This window comes from Sminthopsis crassicaudata, chromosome 1 (genome assembly GCF_048593235.1).
Source record: "Sminthopsis crassicaudata isolate SCR6 chromosome 1, ASM4859323v1, whole genome shotgun sequence".
In the NCBI taxonomy this organism is placed as follows: Eukaryota; Metazoa; Chordata; class Mammalia; order Dasyuromorphia; family Dasyuridae; genus Sminthopsis; species Sminthopsis crassicaudata.
Window position 1 is genome coordinate 530,289,099 of NC_133617.1, and position 17,889 is coordinate 530,306,987.

General features: G+C 34.1%; 1 protein-coding gene across 7 annotated transcripts in view; it reads right to left on the reverse strand.

Moving 5' to 3' along the window:
• PTPN3 (protein tyrosine phosphatase non-receptor type 3) overlaps nt 1–17,889 on the reverse strand; it is a 238,638-nt gene that overhangs the window by 10,569 nt on the left and 210,180 nt on the right. For all 7 annotated transcript variants that reach the window (XM_074281840.1, XM_074281839.1, XM_074281841.1 and 4 more), the window contains 3 exons: nt 15,506–15,567; nt 8,005–8,151; nt 5,341–5,469 (listed from right to left, as the gene is read on the reverse strand). In XM_074281840.1, coding sequence (XP_074137941.1) covers nt 5,341–5,469; nt 8,005–8,151; nt 15,506–15,567 — 338 coding nt within the window. The remainder of the gene's footprint in view (nt 1–5,340; nt 5,470–8,004; nt 8,152–15,505; nt 15,568–17,889) is intronic.

The following is a 17,889-nucleotide window of genomic DNA, read 5'->3' on the forward strand; positions in this document are numbered from 1 at the left end:
AGGTTAGTCCTCCATTCACTACACCATGAAATGTTTCTCAGCATTTTTCATAAGTCTTCCAAATAGACTTATCATGATATAGTAGACAAAGAGAGCTAACCTCAAAGCCAAGAAATCCTAGTTTCATGTATTGGCTCTGATACTTTCTAGCTATGATTGATTATGGGTAAAACATTAAATCTCTCAGGGCTCTAGGCAACCCTCTAAGAGTATAAATTTCAAAGAAGGCACTGACTTGCATTGGTGGACCTAATTCCTCACTTGGGAGTTATGTGGACTGGACCTGAGATTTCATTAATAAGAAAGGTTTGGATTCAGAACTTGAGAACTGGCTTCAAATACTTGAAGACTTGTCACATGGAAGAGGGATTCTACTTGCTCTGTTTGGTCCCAGAGGACAGAATTAAGAAAAATGAGTAGAAGTTTCCAAGATGTTAGAAAATGTCCCTATCTATAACATTTAATTTCAGTAGTTGTGATTAGCCATTAAACTTTACCTAGGTGAAGTCCCTAGTCCGTGTGGGTGATATAGAGAAGAAGTCACAGTCACCTGTTTAAAGAAGCTTCCAATATGATTTGGGGCCCCAATTGAACATGCATAAAATGGTAGACAAGTCCTAGGTTAATTAGTATTAGACTAATGAGAAGGGCAGCAACAGATTCATGGAGGAGATGAGATTCTACCTGGACCTCCTGAAGGGGTAGTATTTGGAGAATATTTCTGCCTTTGTAGGAATGAGCACAGAAATGACATTTTGGGTCAAATTAACTAAATGAAGGAAGGGCTAAGATTTGCAACACTGGGTGGGTTATTTGAGATAATCAGGCATTTAGCATTCATCAAGCACTTTCCTCACAAAAAGAAAAGCAAAGAAGGAAACAAGCAACTAAATGTCTACTATGTTCCACACAGTGTGCTAACTGCTTTACAAATAGTATTACATTTTATCACCACAAAACTGACAAATAGATACTATTATTATTCCCATTTGACAGATTAAGAAAGTGAGGTAGATTGAGATTAAGTATAGTCACCTAGCCAATAAGTGTCTTGAGGCCAGATTGGAACTCTTTCTGATTCTAAGCCTAGTGTGCTATGTTACTTGCCTGCCCTAATGAGAGAGATAATTTTATAGTGTACCTAAATTATGAATATTATTTTTATATATTATATAATATAATATATAGTATTATGTAAATAATATATAATAAATATATATATATAACATAAATTATAATTTACATATAAAAACTGACAGAAGATTCTGCCCTTCTTTGCTTTCCCTTCATCCCTCACCCAACAACCACCTGGCTTGCACTGTCATCAGAGTCAACCTGGAGGGAAGAGTGATATGGCTGTTCTTATCATCTGAATGAGTTGGAGAATTACCAATTATAAGACTTCCAGTGATATGAAGGCCAGCAGGCTTTACTACCCACCTTGGCACTGAGTCCTAAAGTTCTCCAAATCTAAAAGGGTTAAGTGGCAGGATGAGCTCTCCTTTATGCACTGTCATCTAATCTGCTGGTGACTCTAAGCATTCTTGGATCTTTCCACTTGTCTTTAATATGAATATGTTTTGTCTCCTTCAGTTAGAATACTAAATCTTTAAGAGAATAAACTGTCTATCCCTGTTTACAACCTGCTTGGGGGAGGTAGGTGGGATGAAAAGGGAGAAAAAGAATAAAGTAAAAAAGGGCACAGCAGAGAACAAAAAGAATAACCTATAAGGAAATAAGAAAAGATGGATACTCATGAATATAATTTCTTCTTCTGTTATATATCCTTTCTTGACCTGATAATTTATCGTTATACATTTTGAATCCTCCCTGATGTTCTGCTTGGCACATAATGTTTTGTTTTGTTTTATTTTGTTTTCCTTTTAAAATTGTTTTTTAAAATAATTAAAAAAAAAAAAGAACGACCTCATTTTAAAATTCTATTTGTATTTCCAGCACTTACTTGGATGTTTGGCACAGAATAAGTGTTTAATAAGTGCTTTGCATCTCCTTCATTTGATTATGCATTCCTGTATTGACTTATAAGTTCAAACACAGAATATTTAAGTCATACCATTCATAGCAAGGAAGTGTCAAAGCTATAGTTTGAATCCAGGTCCTCCAAGTCCCATGCTCCTTCTACCACACCACATTGCCTCCCTTCATTATTGTCATATCCTTTGAATACTTAGAGACTATCATGTCTAAGTCTTTTCTTAGAAGACATTTCTCCATAGTTTCTTTACCTGACGATCCTTGCACGGCATGGTTTCATCATCTTGCTGATTTATCACTATTATTTGTTAAAGTCCTTTTTAAAACACGAACTGAAGACCTGAAAACACCCCAACTATGGTCTAACCAGGGTAGGCTAGAATATGATTATTTTTCTATCTCATTATGAACACTATGATTTCACTAATATAGTCTGAGATCTTTTTTGGTCATCATACCACTGAAAAGGGCAGCTAGCATATGCACTGGAGAGAAAACTGGATCTGAATTTAAGAAGAACTGAATTCAAGTCCAGTCCCAGACCCTGACTAGTTATGTGACCCTGGGCAAGTCATTTCACCCTGCTTGCCTCGGTTTCCTCCTCATCAGAAGAAAATGACAAATTATTCCAGTATTTTTGCCAAGAATATCCCAAATGGGGTCATGAAGAGTTGGATGTCACTGGAAATGACTGAACACTTACCTCCCCCACTAACTACCACATTGCTCATGTGTACTGTGCTTATAATGCACTATATGATCAAATGATTTAATATTTATAAAAAGCACTTTGCATAGTGTCTGGCACAACTTATATAAATGCATATTATATAAATGTTTAAACCCTCAGATCTTTTTCACATTAGTTACTTTTGAGTCATGTGTCCCCTCTTTCCAATCTTACAAAACAAAGGCAAATAGCACATCAGTGCTTACCTATGTGGTTCCAAAAGATAAGACAAATGGTACTTATACAATGGCCTTTTAAGATAGACACATAATTCAAATCATACCTGCTGGGTATCCTTTCAGGCAACCAATCTGCCAACAAGCATTTCCTGGGGCTTTATTATGTTCCAGACATTGTATAAAGCACTTTGATACAAAGAAAGGAAAAACATGATCTCTGCCTCAAAGAGTTCACATTGTAGATGAGGTATCAAAGATGGAAAACTCAAATAGAAAGGAAGAAAAACCTCTTCCCACTTAGATGACTCTGCTGTTTCAGAAAACAATTTTCTTACCACTGCTGCAACTCATATTTAAATAGTCTAACCAGACCCGTGGGGTGAACTTGCCAAATGCTATTTCTTGAAGCGCTCATTTCCCAGTTTATTGCTTCCTCTCCCTACATGCGGTGGATAAGTACAGGACGTATTGTTATCCTTTATTAAATTTAATTTTGTGAATTTTGTCTCAGTAGGATCTTTCCAAATCCTAATTGTGCTATCCAACATACCAGCTATCCCTTTCCGCTCTGTGTCACCTGCAGATCTGATAAACAATGCTTATTAAATTTGCAGATGACAGTCTAGTGAGGAATAGTGCTAGAGATCTTTTTCCAAGTTGATAGCAATCCATTAATCAACAGTCTTTAAGTAATGTCATTCAAATAGCTACAAGGCTATAAAAACTGTATTAACACCAAGAGGAAATGTGGCAGTACATAGAATCCTGGATCTGGACACAAAAGGACCTAAGTTTGAATCTCAACCAGGAGCTAGTAGAACAGAGTGCTAGATTGAGGTTCAGGAACCCTGAGACATGTTCTAGCTGCATGACCTTTGTCACTTAACCCTGTTTGCCTCAGTTTATTTATCTGTAAATGAGCTGGAAGCACCAGCCCTGAAGTCAGGAGGACCTGAGTTCAAATCTGATATCAGATACTTAACACTTCCTGGCTGTGTGATCCTGGGCAAGTCACTTAGCCCCAATTGTCTCAGGGGAAAAAAAGAGAGTTAGAGAAGGAAACGGTGAACTACTCTAGTATCTTTGTCAAGAAAACCCTCAAAAAAGGTCCCAGAGTTGAACATGACTGCAAATGATTAAACTATAACAATACTCATTAGTTGTATAATTATGGGCAAATTACCTAACCTATCTCATCTGTAAACTGGGGGTAATAATAATATCTATCTACTTGATAGAGTTCTTATGAGAATCACATAAATTAGATGTATAATGTTTTGTAAACTATAAATGTCAATTATTATTATCATTTGGGCATGATTTACCATCTAATTGCTAGCTGGGTTAAGATGACATCCTAATTTGCAAACAAAACACCTATCTATTGACACTAACACATCAAATTATTTAATCAAACAGAACTTCTACCTGCATCTTCTTGATGAAATCTCACTTAAACTTTTAGCAGGATCATTTCCATAGTTGTGGATGAGATGTCAAATCTGCTATTTTCTACGGAGCACTATGATTACAGCTAGATTTCAAATCTTGTGAAGTAGATGCTACATATTTGAATTCATGACATTTCAAATTATCATCAGGTATGTTATGGTAACCCTATCTGGATTCAAGTAAGGCTACCACTTCATGGGAGCCCTTTATTAGTATTATTTAGGATTTACTTGTACTTCCTTGAAATACTTGGAAATGTTAGCCTCAATTAAACTGGGTTGCCTCATGTAAAGAGTCAACATAAAAAGCAGTGAAAATCTATATCTCTATAAGAAACTAACTTGTCATCTCTTGAACAAATTACTAATCTGGTACTTTATTTTTTAAGGGAAAAAAAATCCAAAAAGAACCTTGAAATCTAGAATCAATGATAATGATAGAAAAAAATTAACCTCTATTCCCTGTCAATAAATCTATTCTATTATAAAAAAGTATTGCTTCATTGTGGAGTAATGCAAAGTGGTATATACTTTGTTTTATGGAAAAGCTTAAATAAAAATTTTCTTTCAGGAGCCAACAACCTTACATTAGCCTACTACTTGTTTTGTTTTTGTCTTGCAGGCATTTGTTGCGTCTTGCTGCCTAGTAACGCTGGACAGAGAAATTATTCCCTATATCTTTGTGAACTGATTTATCAAGCATGGCACTAGCCACAAGGCTCCTTTAGGGGACTTTTTAGGGGTGGCCACTATTTTGTGCCATACATTGTCATGTCTCAGATTCCCTGGCTGCCTTGTTGGTTCAGGTTTTATTGGATTATTTGGGAACAGAGGCATTCATAACTTTTTTCTTTTTCTTTCTTCTTTTCTTTTCTTTTTTGGTCTTGAATCCCTTTGGCAGTCTAAACATGCCTGTGGAACTCCTCAGAATAATGTTGTTGTTTTTTTTTTAAGCAAAATATACCGTATGGCCTGTCAGTTTTACCTCAATTTTTGTGACCAGCATTTCTCTAAAAACATAGGCAATTGTGCAAACTTCTGACAGACATTTGATCCGAAAGTTCCCATATTCCATGACATCTGGAGGGTCGGGCCAGTACTGATGACATTTGGTCTATAAAAACAACAAAAGAATTTAGTTAGTTTTAATCCATTTTTCAAATGAATCAAATCGTGTTGACAAATTATAATGTACATCGAATCTAAAAGATTTCACTCTCATCAAAATATGAAGGGATTGGACTATATAATTGTTAATGTCCCCTGAAGTTTTAAAACCTACGTCTATCTTCTGGTTGCATAGCACTGGCTCAAGTGCAGATGAGAGAGAAAAAATAATTGCAAGATTTCACCATCTTGGGATTGCGTGACCTTCAAAATCCCCAAACCCCAAATTCCCCTAAGACTACAACCTTATATATTTCTACCTTTCCCTATTCATACTAAATCTATTCTTTTGACCTGATGTCTCCTGACTCAGTCCTATTTTCCCATTCATCTCCCCTCATTTGTTTCAATATCTAGCTTTGACCCTATGGTCAACCACAGGAGTATTCCATTAGTGTACACTGAACTAGCAAAATTCCCTAATGCGCCAACCTTTCATCAATCTAAACTATAAATATCATCCCTAGGTAACTCTTAACTATCTCTGTTACTGCTGATGGATGACTGAATGTCTGCTCTTCATTTTTTTTCTTTTTTTTTGTTTTGTTTCTCTTCCCAGATTATTTTTACCTTCCGAATACAATCCTTCCTTTGCAACAACAACAACAACAAAATTCGGTTCTGCACATATATATTGTACCTAGAATATACTATAAGATATTTAATATGTATGGGAATGCCTGCCATCTAGGGGAGGGGGTGGAGGGAAGGAGGGGAAAAACTCGGAACAGAAGGGAGTACAAGGGATAATGTTGTAAAAAAAAAAAAATTACCTATGCATATGTACTGTCAAAGAAAATGTTATAATTATAAAAATTAATAAAAAAAAGATGGAAAAAAAATGAATGTCTGCTCTTTATCTACTTTTCCTTTAAAGCCCATCTCAAATGCCATTTTCTTCCACAAGTTTTTCCTGATCTCATTCCCTATCCCTGTCTTCCCTGCTCCGGCTGCTAATGATTTCCTCTCTTTGATGTCACATGGCACTTTCCCTACAACTCCAATGTACTGTCATGCAATATTCTATAGTATGGAATTCTGTGTTTTTTGTCTTAGTCACTTACTGAATTTTCTATGGTTCCAGATGCCTAGCACAGTATTTTGTGCAGAGCAGATATTTAGTGTTTTTGTTTAATTAAACTTGTAAGACTGGAGAAGAAGGTGGTGATCAGGGACAAGTGCCTGGTTTTTATGGGACAATCACCCAGTAAATGAAAGGAGGTGCCTGATATCTCTGCTGACTATAAGTCCTACACCTCATTCAGAAAGGTGTTTGTCACTCATTGCCTGAAGGCCACAACAATCTACTTAAAACTAGACGAGATTGTATGTGGGAATTGCAACCATTCCAAATTTAAAATTACTACTACTTCTGCCAAAAAACAGATTTTGGCCTGTTTGGGGCCTTAGATTAGGTAAAATTCTCAGCATTTAATGACACTCCAAGAGATGTTTAACTGCAGAAGAACAGGTGTTACATATTAGACATTTTTACTACAATGGATTTTAGGGTTCTTGTCTATGAAGGAAAATACCACATAATTCCCCACCACCATCCACTATTATTAGGTAGAGAGTACTGGGTCTGAAGTCAGAAAAATTCATCTTCGTGAACTCAAATTTGATTTCAGACACTTGTTGGCTATATGACCTGAGCAAGTCACTTAAACCATTTTACTTCATTTTTCCCATCTGTAAAGTGAGATGGAGAAGGAAATGACAAATTATTTCAGTATCTTTGCAAAAAACACACAAAAAACACCCCAAAACAACCCAAAATCCAAATGGAGTCACAAAGAAAAGATGAGTGAAAATGACCAGACAAAAAGATGAATGTTTTGGAGCTTAAATAAAAAGGAAGCAAACTATAAATAGGCATCCTACCTATGGATACGATTATTTTAACTTCTTATTAGAGTACAGGGACATCTGATAAATAAAAATCCTTATTTACTGGGTTGGGGAAAAGAAGGAAAGCAAAGAAGTTAATTTCTTAATCATACAGACAAACCCAAAACCATAACAGAAGAGCTAAAGGTTTCCCCTATAGGAGGAAATAATGAATCATATCTGTAAAGTGTCAATCGCCATGATGTCAAGGACTTTATAAAGTAGAAAAAGCTAACAACAGAATGTAATAGTAACCTAAACATGCAGCTAATAATTGAAATTAGAGGTATTTCATGGACTTTAAAGCCATAAGTGAACAGAATCCATCTAGTCCAACCCCTTCATTTCTGATATGGAAAAAAGGTCCATGAGATCACGTGACTTGTCTAGTAAACAGCAGACTGAGATTTGAACTCAGGTCCTGACCCCAATACTTTATTATTATTATTTTTTAATGTTCCATGCTATTCAATAAAGCTCAGATAAAATCTCAAAGTAACAATGTCTATGTGATGGTGCCCAAACTCTCTGAAAGTAAAAAATGGTGGAATGAGTGAACCTGGTATTCATTAAGATATATAAAGATATTTACCCGTCCTCGTTCTGTGAGTGTGGTCAGCATGATGATAAGTGATAACTTATGATCCCAGACTGCTTGCCAAAAGTGCACACAGGTATGTGGAAGGGGGCCTTGTGTAGCAATATATTGATTCACAATCTTTGTAGAAGGAATTTCCATCTAGTGAGAGATACAGTTTATTAAAATTTCTTCTATCTACAAAATGGACATGAAATTGGATTTCAAACACTTTCATTTAGCTGACATCATTGACAATGTAATTTTTTTGTAAGATGATAATGGCAAAAATCAACATTAGTTTTCAGAAAGATGAATCATTTAAAAAAAACCAAACAATGAAATGATATTTCATCAATTGTAATCTTAATTACTTTAGCAAGACAATCTTCAAAAGGAACCACAGCTTTTGGGATAAGAATTAACTATTTGACAAAAACTGCTGGGAAAATTGGAAACTAGTATGGCAGAAACTAGACATTGACCACTTAACCCTATATACCAAGATAAGGTCAAAATGGGTTCATGATCTAAGCATAAAGAATGAGATTATATAGAAAATTGACTCTATAAGAAATCAAGCCATTCTCCAATTGATAAATGGTCAAAGGATATGAATGGACAATTTTCAGATAAAGAAATTGAAACTATATCCACTCATATGAAAGAGTGTTCCAAATCACTACGATCAGAGAAATACAAATTAAGACAACTTTGAGATACCACTACACACCTGTCAGATTGGCTAAGATGACAGGGAAAGACAATGATGAACGTTGGGAAAACTGGTACCATAATACATTGTTGATGGAACTGTGAACAGATCCAACCATTCTGAAGAGCAATTTGGAACTATACTCAAAAAGTTATCAAACTGTGCATACCCTTTGATCCAGAAGTGCTACTACTGGGCTTATATCTCAAAGAAATACTAAAGAAGGGAAAGGGACCTGTATGTGCAAGAATGTTTGTGGCAGCCCTTTTTGTAGTGGCCAGAAACTGGAAAATAAAACAGTGCCCATCAATTGGAGAATGGTTGGGTAAATTATTGTATATGAATGTTATGGAATATTATTGTTCTGTAAGAAATGACCAGCAGGATGAATACAGAAAGGCCTGGAGAGACTTACATGAACTGATCCTAAGTGAAATGAGCAGAACTAGGAGATCATTATACATGCAACAAGACAATATAATGATCAATTCTGATGGATGTGGCTCTCTTCAATAATGAGTTAATTCAAACCAGTTCCAATTGTTCAGTAATGAAGAGAGCCATCTACACCCAGAGAGAAGACTATGGAACTGAGTGTGGACCACAGCGTAGCATTTTCACTCTTTCTGTTATTGTTTGCTGGCACTTTTATTTTCCTTCTTAGGTTTTTTTTCTTTCTAGATCTGATTTTTCTTGTGCAACAAGAGAACTATACAAATATATATACATCTCTTGGATTTAACATATATTTTAACATATTTAACATGTATTGGACTACCTGCCATCTATGGGAGGGGGTGAGGGGAAGAAGGGAAAATTTTGGAACAGAAGAATTTGCAAGGGTAAATGTTGAAAAAATTACCCATGCATATGTTTTGTAAATAAAAAGTTATAATAAAAAAAGAAGAAGAAAAAGGAAGCTGGATAATACTCAAAAGACAATACATAAGCAAAATAACAGGAAATATTTTAGTGAGCTATTTGTCTATAATTTGAGCATGGTACAATATAGAAAGAGAGTTGAATTAAAAAAAAAACCCACCAAGGTTTAAGTTACCTCTTTATTATGTCATTTTGGTCAAGCCACTTATCTTTCTAGAGTTGTTTCATCAGCTTCAAAAATGAAACTAAGGATACTTGACACATTGCCAAATAAGGTAATGTAAGCAAATTACTTTGTAAATTAAAGGGCTAATAGAAATATAATTTATTATTATTGTAATCAGCTCTTAATCATGTGTAAAGTCTTTGGGCAAAATGCCTTCCCTTCTCCTATACCTCTTGTATGATTTTTCCCTTTTTTCACTTTACAAAGCATTTTGAATTTTATTTTTACTGAAAATTTTATTTTATTGAATTAGCAAAGAAGTCTGCTTTTTTGCTTAGCTATAATTATTATGTAGATAATCTTGACGTTAGTTTGGTATTCTCTTGTTGCCAGAGATTATTCATCATATTGGCCCTCCACATGTCATATTCTCAATCTTATTCTAACCATCTCCTTTCCTTCTTGAATAGTTTCTTCATGAGAACATTTGGAATATATTCAGAATACACTGTAGCTTGAAATTGGCACTATGATGTTTTTGAATGATTATGGTGATTCTCAATAGAAGGGAAGAGAAAGGAATAAGCAATTATTTAATATCTTCTCTGTGATAGGCACTAGACTAAGTACTTTATAAACATAATCTTATTTGATTCTGGCAACAATATTTTGAGGTAGGTGCTATTATTTCTATTGTACAGTTGAGGAAAATAGGCAAGCAGAGATTATGTGACGTGTCCAGGGTCTAAATAGGTGTCTAAGGCCATATTGGAATTCAGATTTTCCTGATTCCAACCTATATTACTTGGGCAGGAATATGAAAAGTAATTTCTACTTAAGGAGCTATGCAACTCACAAATTTTCTCTCCTTAATTTATTTTCCAGATTAGTTGTCTTAAGTATGAGATGGTTTACATTTTCTTTTATTTTTTAAACTTTTGATTTATCTTCTGGAATCTTTAATTTGTGTTTGGTCTATATCAATTTTCAGGAGATTTTTACTTGGATATAAGACTTTGTACCTCTTGCACTAAAGTTATTAATTTGAGGGAGACCAGCCAAGATGTTCTCTCCCATAACTGTTCCACAAAACTCTAAGGAAAAAAGCACCAGACATAGTTCTGAATGGGGAAATCCAAGGGGGAAAAAACCATGTGATTTATTTTTTCTCACCCAGGTCAGCAGAAGAAAAGAGAGAGGTTTGTGGCATTGGGTATGGGGTCTAGCCAGAAACTGCTACATGAAACATTTCAGAGCAGAGATTATACAAGGGTTTGCCCATAGCAATTCAAGAGGGCAAGAGTTCTCAGATTTGGCACAGAGGAGTCTCACCCTGGAAACAGGTAGCATATACTAATTTATTACTCAGTGCAAAAGAGGCAAAAATTATTTTATAAATTATATGAGTGCTAGAGGAAAAAAATGGAAAAGAAATGAGAGCTGGGGGGGAATAGGAAAAGAAATGAGAACTTTAGAAGAAAGAATTAGAAAAATAATTAACAGTTTGTCATATAAAAACAAAATCTAATAGAAGCAATAGATAAATAATACTCCAAATCACTGATAGAGAAACGCAAATTAAAGCAACTCTGAGATTCTACCTCACATCTATATGGTAGGTATAGGTAGAAAAAAACCCGAAAATGACAAATGTGGACTTGTGGCAAAATAGGAACATTAATACTCTTTTGGTAGAGTTATGAATAAATTATCATTTTGCAAAACAATTTGGAACCATGTGCCCAAAGTTATTAAACTGTAGATGTCCTTTGACATAACACTACTAGACTTCTACCTCTGCAAAAAGATCAAAGAAGGATTGAAAAAAAAAAAAAAAGGACAAATACACAAAAATGCTAAATTTTCTTTATAGTGGCAAAGAACTGAAAACTAAGGGAGAGTCCATGAATTGGGGAATGGCTGAACAAATTACTATATAAATACAATGGAACATTAAGGAATGATTAAGGGGAAAACCTGGAAAGACATGTCTGAAGTGACATAGAGTGAAATTCACAGAACCAGGTGAGATTTCTACAATAACACTACCATTTTAAAGAATAACTTTAAAAGACTTAATAACCTGAATAAAGTTTTACTGAATTATGCATAATTGTTTCGTGGATTTCATTTTTCATTTTTTATTGTACAGCAAAGAACAATGAAAAGGAAAGATAATAAATGTTTGTAAAATAAGGAAAAAATAAATCTAAAAAAAAAAAAAACTTGATCAAAGAAATGACCAAATATGATTTCAGAAGTCCAGTGAGGATGAATGCTAGCCAACTCTTGACAAAGAAGTGATAGATTCAAGCTGCAGAATGAGGAATACAGTTTCTACAAGGCCAACATGAGGATATATTTTTCTTGACTATACATATTTCTTACAAGGGTTTTATTATTCTTTTTTAAAAAATGCTTGTTAATTAAACAAAATAAAAACCCTAAGTTTTAAATTTAATGTTGAACTTTTCCCATTTTAATTCTCATTTTATTTCTAATTCTTTCCTTTAGCAATCTTATTTCATTTATATTATTTTTAAACTTCTGTTTCATTTCTTTCAGAATCTTAGTTGATTTTATGACCAAACTATGATTTGCTTAAGGCTTTGTTTGTAGGTATTGTACTGATTCTCTTTTTCTGGGTTTGTATCTTGAAAATCTCTCTTCTCTTTATTTATGTATATATGTATGGATGTGTGTGTATATATATATATATACACACACACACACACACACACACATACACATAGGTATGTACACAAATACACATATTTAATGTAATATCTTTATTATTATTTTTTAGCCTCTTTTCATCAATTTAAACTTTGCTTTACAGATAAGCTGTTTGCTCTGTGGTTGCTTTTTTCTGTTTTTTCAAGAATCTCAAAGGTGGCTTAGGACTAGCAAGCTGCATGTATTCAGTATCATAAGTGGTCTAAACAAGATCTCAGTTTGATTATTGCCTTCCCAGTCTTAGCTTTGCAGATTCCAAACCCAAGCACGTGATGTGAGTAACTAAGATGCAGCAGGTTTATCCTTCTAATGGAACTCCAAAAGATAGCTCTTAGCGCTGGGAGCCCCCAGTTTCACTCAGTTTTAGATGGAAGTTTCCACATCTCCATATTGACTGAATTGCAGATGCAGTGTTGGTCTGCAAGTCTCTTCCCTGGTATATAAACTCAGCCTCTAACCCCATCTGTACTAGAAGGTACTAAGACTCTAGTTCAGCATCAGAGGATTGTGGACATGTTCTCACAATGATTTAGCCACTAGCTCACTCCCCAGTTTGTGTTGAAAGGCTCTTGACCAGTCTTCCTGGTTACACTCCCTCTCTGGAATCTGCATGCTGCCTCCCTGTACTGATGTTGGCTGTAGTTCTTCCTTGTGTTTCCCAATTATCAACTCATTTGATATTCTTTTGAGAGTGATCTGGGGTCTATCTTACTTCTCATCTTTGTTCCTGATCCTCTTAATGGATCTTCAAAATGGGTACATGATTTAGACATAAAGGGCAATACCATGGACAAATTAGAGGAACAAGGAATAGTTTACTTGTCAGATCTGTGTTTATAAGGGAAGTATTTATGACCAAACATGGCATAGAGGGCATTATAAAATATAAAATGGATAATTATGATCATATTAAATTTTAAAGTTTTTGCATAAACAAAACCAATGCAGCTAAGATTAGAAATAAGGCAGAAAGCTGGGAAAAATTTGTATAGCAAATGTACCTGAGAAAGACCTCATTTCTCAATTATATAGAGAATTCTTGAATTGATAAATGGTCAAAGAATATAACAGGCAATTTTCAGATGAAAAATCAAAGCTATTTATTGTCACTTGAAAAAATGCATTAAATCATTATGGATTATAGAGAAATGCAAATTAAAATAAACTTTATACCTATCAGATTGGCTAATATGACAGAAAAAGAAATATTGTAAGAGAAATATTGTAGGAAATGTGGGGAAATAGTGCCAATGCACTGTTGGTATAGTTGTGAAATGCTCTAACCACTGTGGAGATCTATTTGGCATCACAGTTTTATATAAAACTGTGCATACTTAGATCTGCATCTCAAAGAGATTTTCAAAAAAGGCAAAGGACCTAATTGTACAAAAATATTTGTAGAAGTTTTTTGTGGGGGCAACGATTTGGAAATTGAGAGGATATCCATCAATTTGGACATGGTTAAACAACTTGTGGTATATGATTGTGATGGAATACTATTGTGCCCTAAGAAATGATAAGCAGGATCATTTCAGAAAAATCTGGAAACTTATATGAACTGATGCACAGTGAAATGAGAAGAACCAGGAGATCATAATATACAGTAAAAGCAATATTATATGATGATCAATTGCTACAGAATTAGCTCTTCTCAGCAATGTAATGATCCAAGACAATTCCAATAGGCTTGGGATAGAAAATGCTACCCACATCCAGAGAAAGAACTATGGAGTCTGAATGTAAATTGAAGCATCTTACATTTCAATTTTATTTTCTGAGTAATGGAGGAGAATAAGGAAAGAGGAGAAGGACGCTGGGTCTGTGTTTTCTTCCACAACATGATTATATGGGAATACATTCTGCAAAATTAAATTGCTTACCTTCTCAGGAAGGGAGGTAAGAAGAGAAAGAATCTGGAACTCAAAAAATATTTTTATGTATATCTTATTTTATTTTTCTAATTACATGTAAAGATAGTTTTCAACACTCATTTTTGTAAAACTTTGAATTCCAAATTTTTTCTCCCTCCCTCAGACTTCCCACCCTTCCCAAGATAACAAGTAATCTGATATAAGTTAAACACATACAATAATTTTAAACATATTTCCATATTAGTCATGTTGTAAAAGAAAAATCAGAACAAAAGGTAAAAAAAACCACAAAACTGAAAAAAGCGAGCAAACAAAAAAGGTGAAAATAATATACTTTGATTTGCATTCAGTCTCCATAGTTCTTCCTCTGGAGATGGATGACATTTTCCATCCCAAGTCTATTGGAATTATCTTGACACTGCATTGCTGAGAAGAACTAAGTATATAGTTGATTCTCACATAATCTTGCTGTTACTGTGTACAATGTTCTCTTGATTTTGTTCATTTCACTGAGCATCATTTATGTCTTTCCTAGCTTTTCTGAAATCAACCTGCTCATCATTTCTTATAGAACAATAATATTTCATTTCATTCATATACCATAACTTATTCAGCCATTCCTCAACTGATGGGCATCCACTCAATTTCTAATTCCTTACCACCACAAAAAATGCAAACATTTTTGACATGTGGATCCTTTTCCCTCTTTTATGACCTCTTTGGGATATAGATCCAGGAATAACACTGCTGGATCAAAGCCCTTTTGACATTAGAACTCAAAAAATTTTAAATGAATGTTAAAAATCACCTTTACATGCAATTGGAGAAAAAATAAAATATTAAAAACAAAAACCTTAATGGACTTTAGATCTCATCTAATTCAATTCTTATTTTTTAGATGAAAAAACAAAAAAAAAAATTGAGATGTCATATATCTTGCTCCAAATCATAATAAGTAGTGAGAACTGAGTATGAGTATGGGTTTTATGTAGTTTTATGCAGTTAGGTTTATGTATATCAAATAAAGTGTGGTGGTTTTTTCATCAGTTTTAGATGAAACATATAATTACAATTGACACTACAAGAAAACACTTAAGAGAAATGCTGTTTTATTCTTTTTTAAAAAATACAGATTTTTTGACTTACTTTCACATAACTTGCATTAATATACTCTTCATTTCCCTGCAATAATACCCGAGTATTATCATCTATTAAAAAAAAGAGAAAAATTTTATTTTATTACAAAAAGTTTCAATTTGTAAATACATCTTTTTTTGCTCCAAAGAATTGTTAGTAGAATAAAGGCTATTCTTACAGTATAAAGATAGAAACAAACAGTACAAAGACAGTGGTATTTGCAGATACTCCCACAATAGTGGAGAAAAAAACCAAAAATTCTATTTTAAAAAAGGAGATCATTATCTAAGGCCTTGAGAATGCCTAAGGCATAGAGCAAATTATTCACAGCGCAGAACTGGAACCCAAGTTTTCCCATTTCTAGCTTTTTTAATGCAGAGAGCCCTTTTGTACTTGGCACTTGGGTGTTTGACTCTTCTAGGCATCTTATAGAAAGAAAGAAATACCTAATGTTGGGTTGGGTATGAACAAATGATCTAGAATTGCAAGACAGGATCAGATCTTTCATTTTATAGAAAAGGTAATGGAGGCCTTAAGAGAGGAAGAGGCTGAATTGCTGAAGGCCACTGTTGTTCAGTTTTTCAGTCATGTTTTCTATTTATGACCTCATATGGGATTTTTTGGCAAAAATACTAGAGTAGTATGCCATTTCCTTCTCCAATAGATTTTTTTTTCCTTTTCTAGTAGATTACGGCATACAAAGGCTAGTGTCTGAGGTCAGATTCGAATCTATCTCCAAGGCTCTTAGATGGCACAGTAATAAATCCTGGGCAAGTCATTCTACTGTTTGCCTCAGTTTCCTTATCTGCAAAATGATCTGGAGAAGGAAATGGCAAACTACTCTGTTATTTTTACTAAGAAAACCCAAACAGAATCACAGAGTTGGACATGGCAGAAACAAGTGAAAAACTTCTTGCCTTCAGGACTAATGCATTATACTTTGAGTCATCCTTTTGCCTTAATGGCTCAATGCCACATAACTAGCTAAAAAAAGCAGGGCTAGGGCAGCTAGGTGATACAGCACATACAAAGCACTGGTTCTAGAGTCAGTAGGACTTGAGTTCAAATCAACATCTGACATTTACTAGCTGTGTAATCCTGAGCAACTCACTTAATCCTAATTATCTCTCTCTCTCACACACACACACAAATTAAATTAAAATAAAATAAATTAATTAAATAAAGCAGCAGAGTTGGGGTATGGATAAAAGTTTTCTAACTTCAAATTTGGTGGTACTTTTATACTACCATGCTGCTTCTCCCTTTTTATGATTTTTCAGTTTTCTTTTCTTGGTTTTTATTCCTTTCACTACCAATTCAGTTGTACTTCTCATTTATATTATTACAAGAGCCTATTATTAACTAACTGGTCTCTTTCCTTTCAGCTTTACTTCTTTCACTTTATCCTAAATGGGAATGACTGATTTTAAAAAGATTCAAAAAAGGTTCTTAAAGAACTATCATCATGTTAGTTCCTTATTCAAAAGTTTTTAATGACTTTCCATGGTCTATAGAATAAAGCTCAAATTCCAAAGACTCACGTTCATCCAATCCACTTTTCCATTTTCATCTTTTATGAGTTTTCTTTCATTCTAATCAAAGTGATCTCCCTATGGTTCCTCAAATAATAACAATAGTAATTATTAAAATTTATATAGTGTTTGTTTTGTGTGAGGCACTGTGCTAAGAGCTTTAGAAATATTAATTCATTTGATCCTCACATCAACTCTGTGAGATAATAATAATAACTAACATATATATATATATATATATATATATATATATATATATATATACACACACACACACACACACACATATATATATATATGTGTGTGTATATATATATAGTGCCAGGCATAGCGTTAAGAGGTTTATAAATATTAACTCAATTTCATCCTCAAAACAACCCTGGAAAATAGCCACTATTATTACCCCCTGAAGAAACTGAGGAAAATATGTTAAGTGACTTGACAAGGCTCCTATAGCTAGTCCTATAGAGAACAAATTTGAACTCTGGACTTGACTCCAGGTCCAGTTCTCTATCCATTCCATTGGGCTAGTGCCTTGTTCTTTTGTTGAAGACTGTTTGTAAGACAGTCCTTCTTGAGAACCATCTGCCTTTCCACTGCTTTCATTACTAGTTATCTCTTCACAGATATATAACATCCCTTCTCTAAGCTCTCATGTTAAGAGTTGAGGCCATGTCTTCTATTTCTCAGAGATCCTTAAGAAAAGGGAAGGAACAGCAAGGACCTTTTGACCTGAAAGTAAGAAAAATAGAAAGAAAAGGAAAACAAGCTGCACTTTATTTTGCATAATGGACAACTTTTACTCTAGTTTTTATCTGTAGGAAATACTATTATGTTGTATTCATTCTTTTGATTGATTTT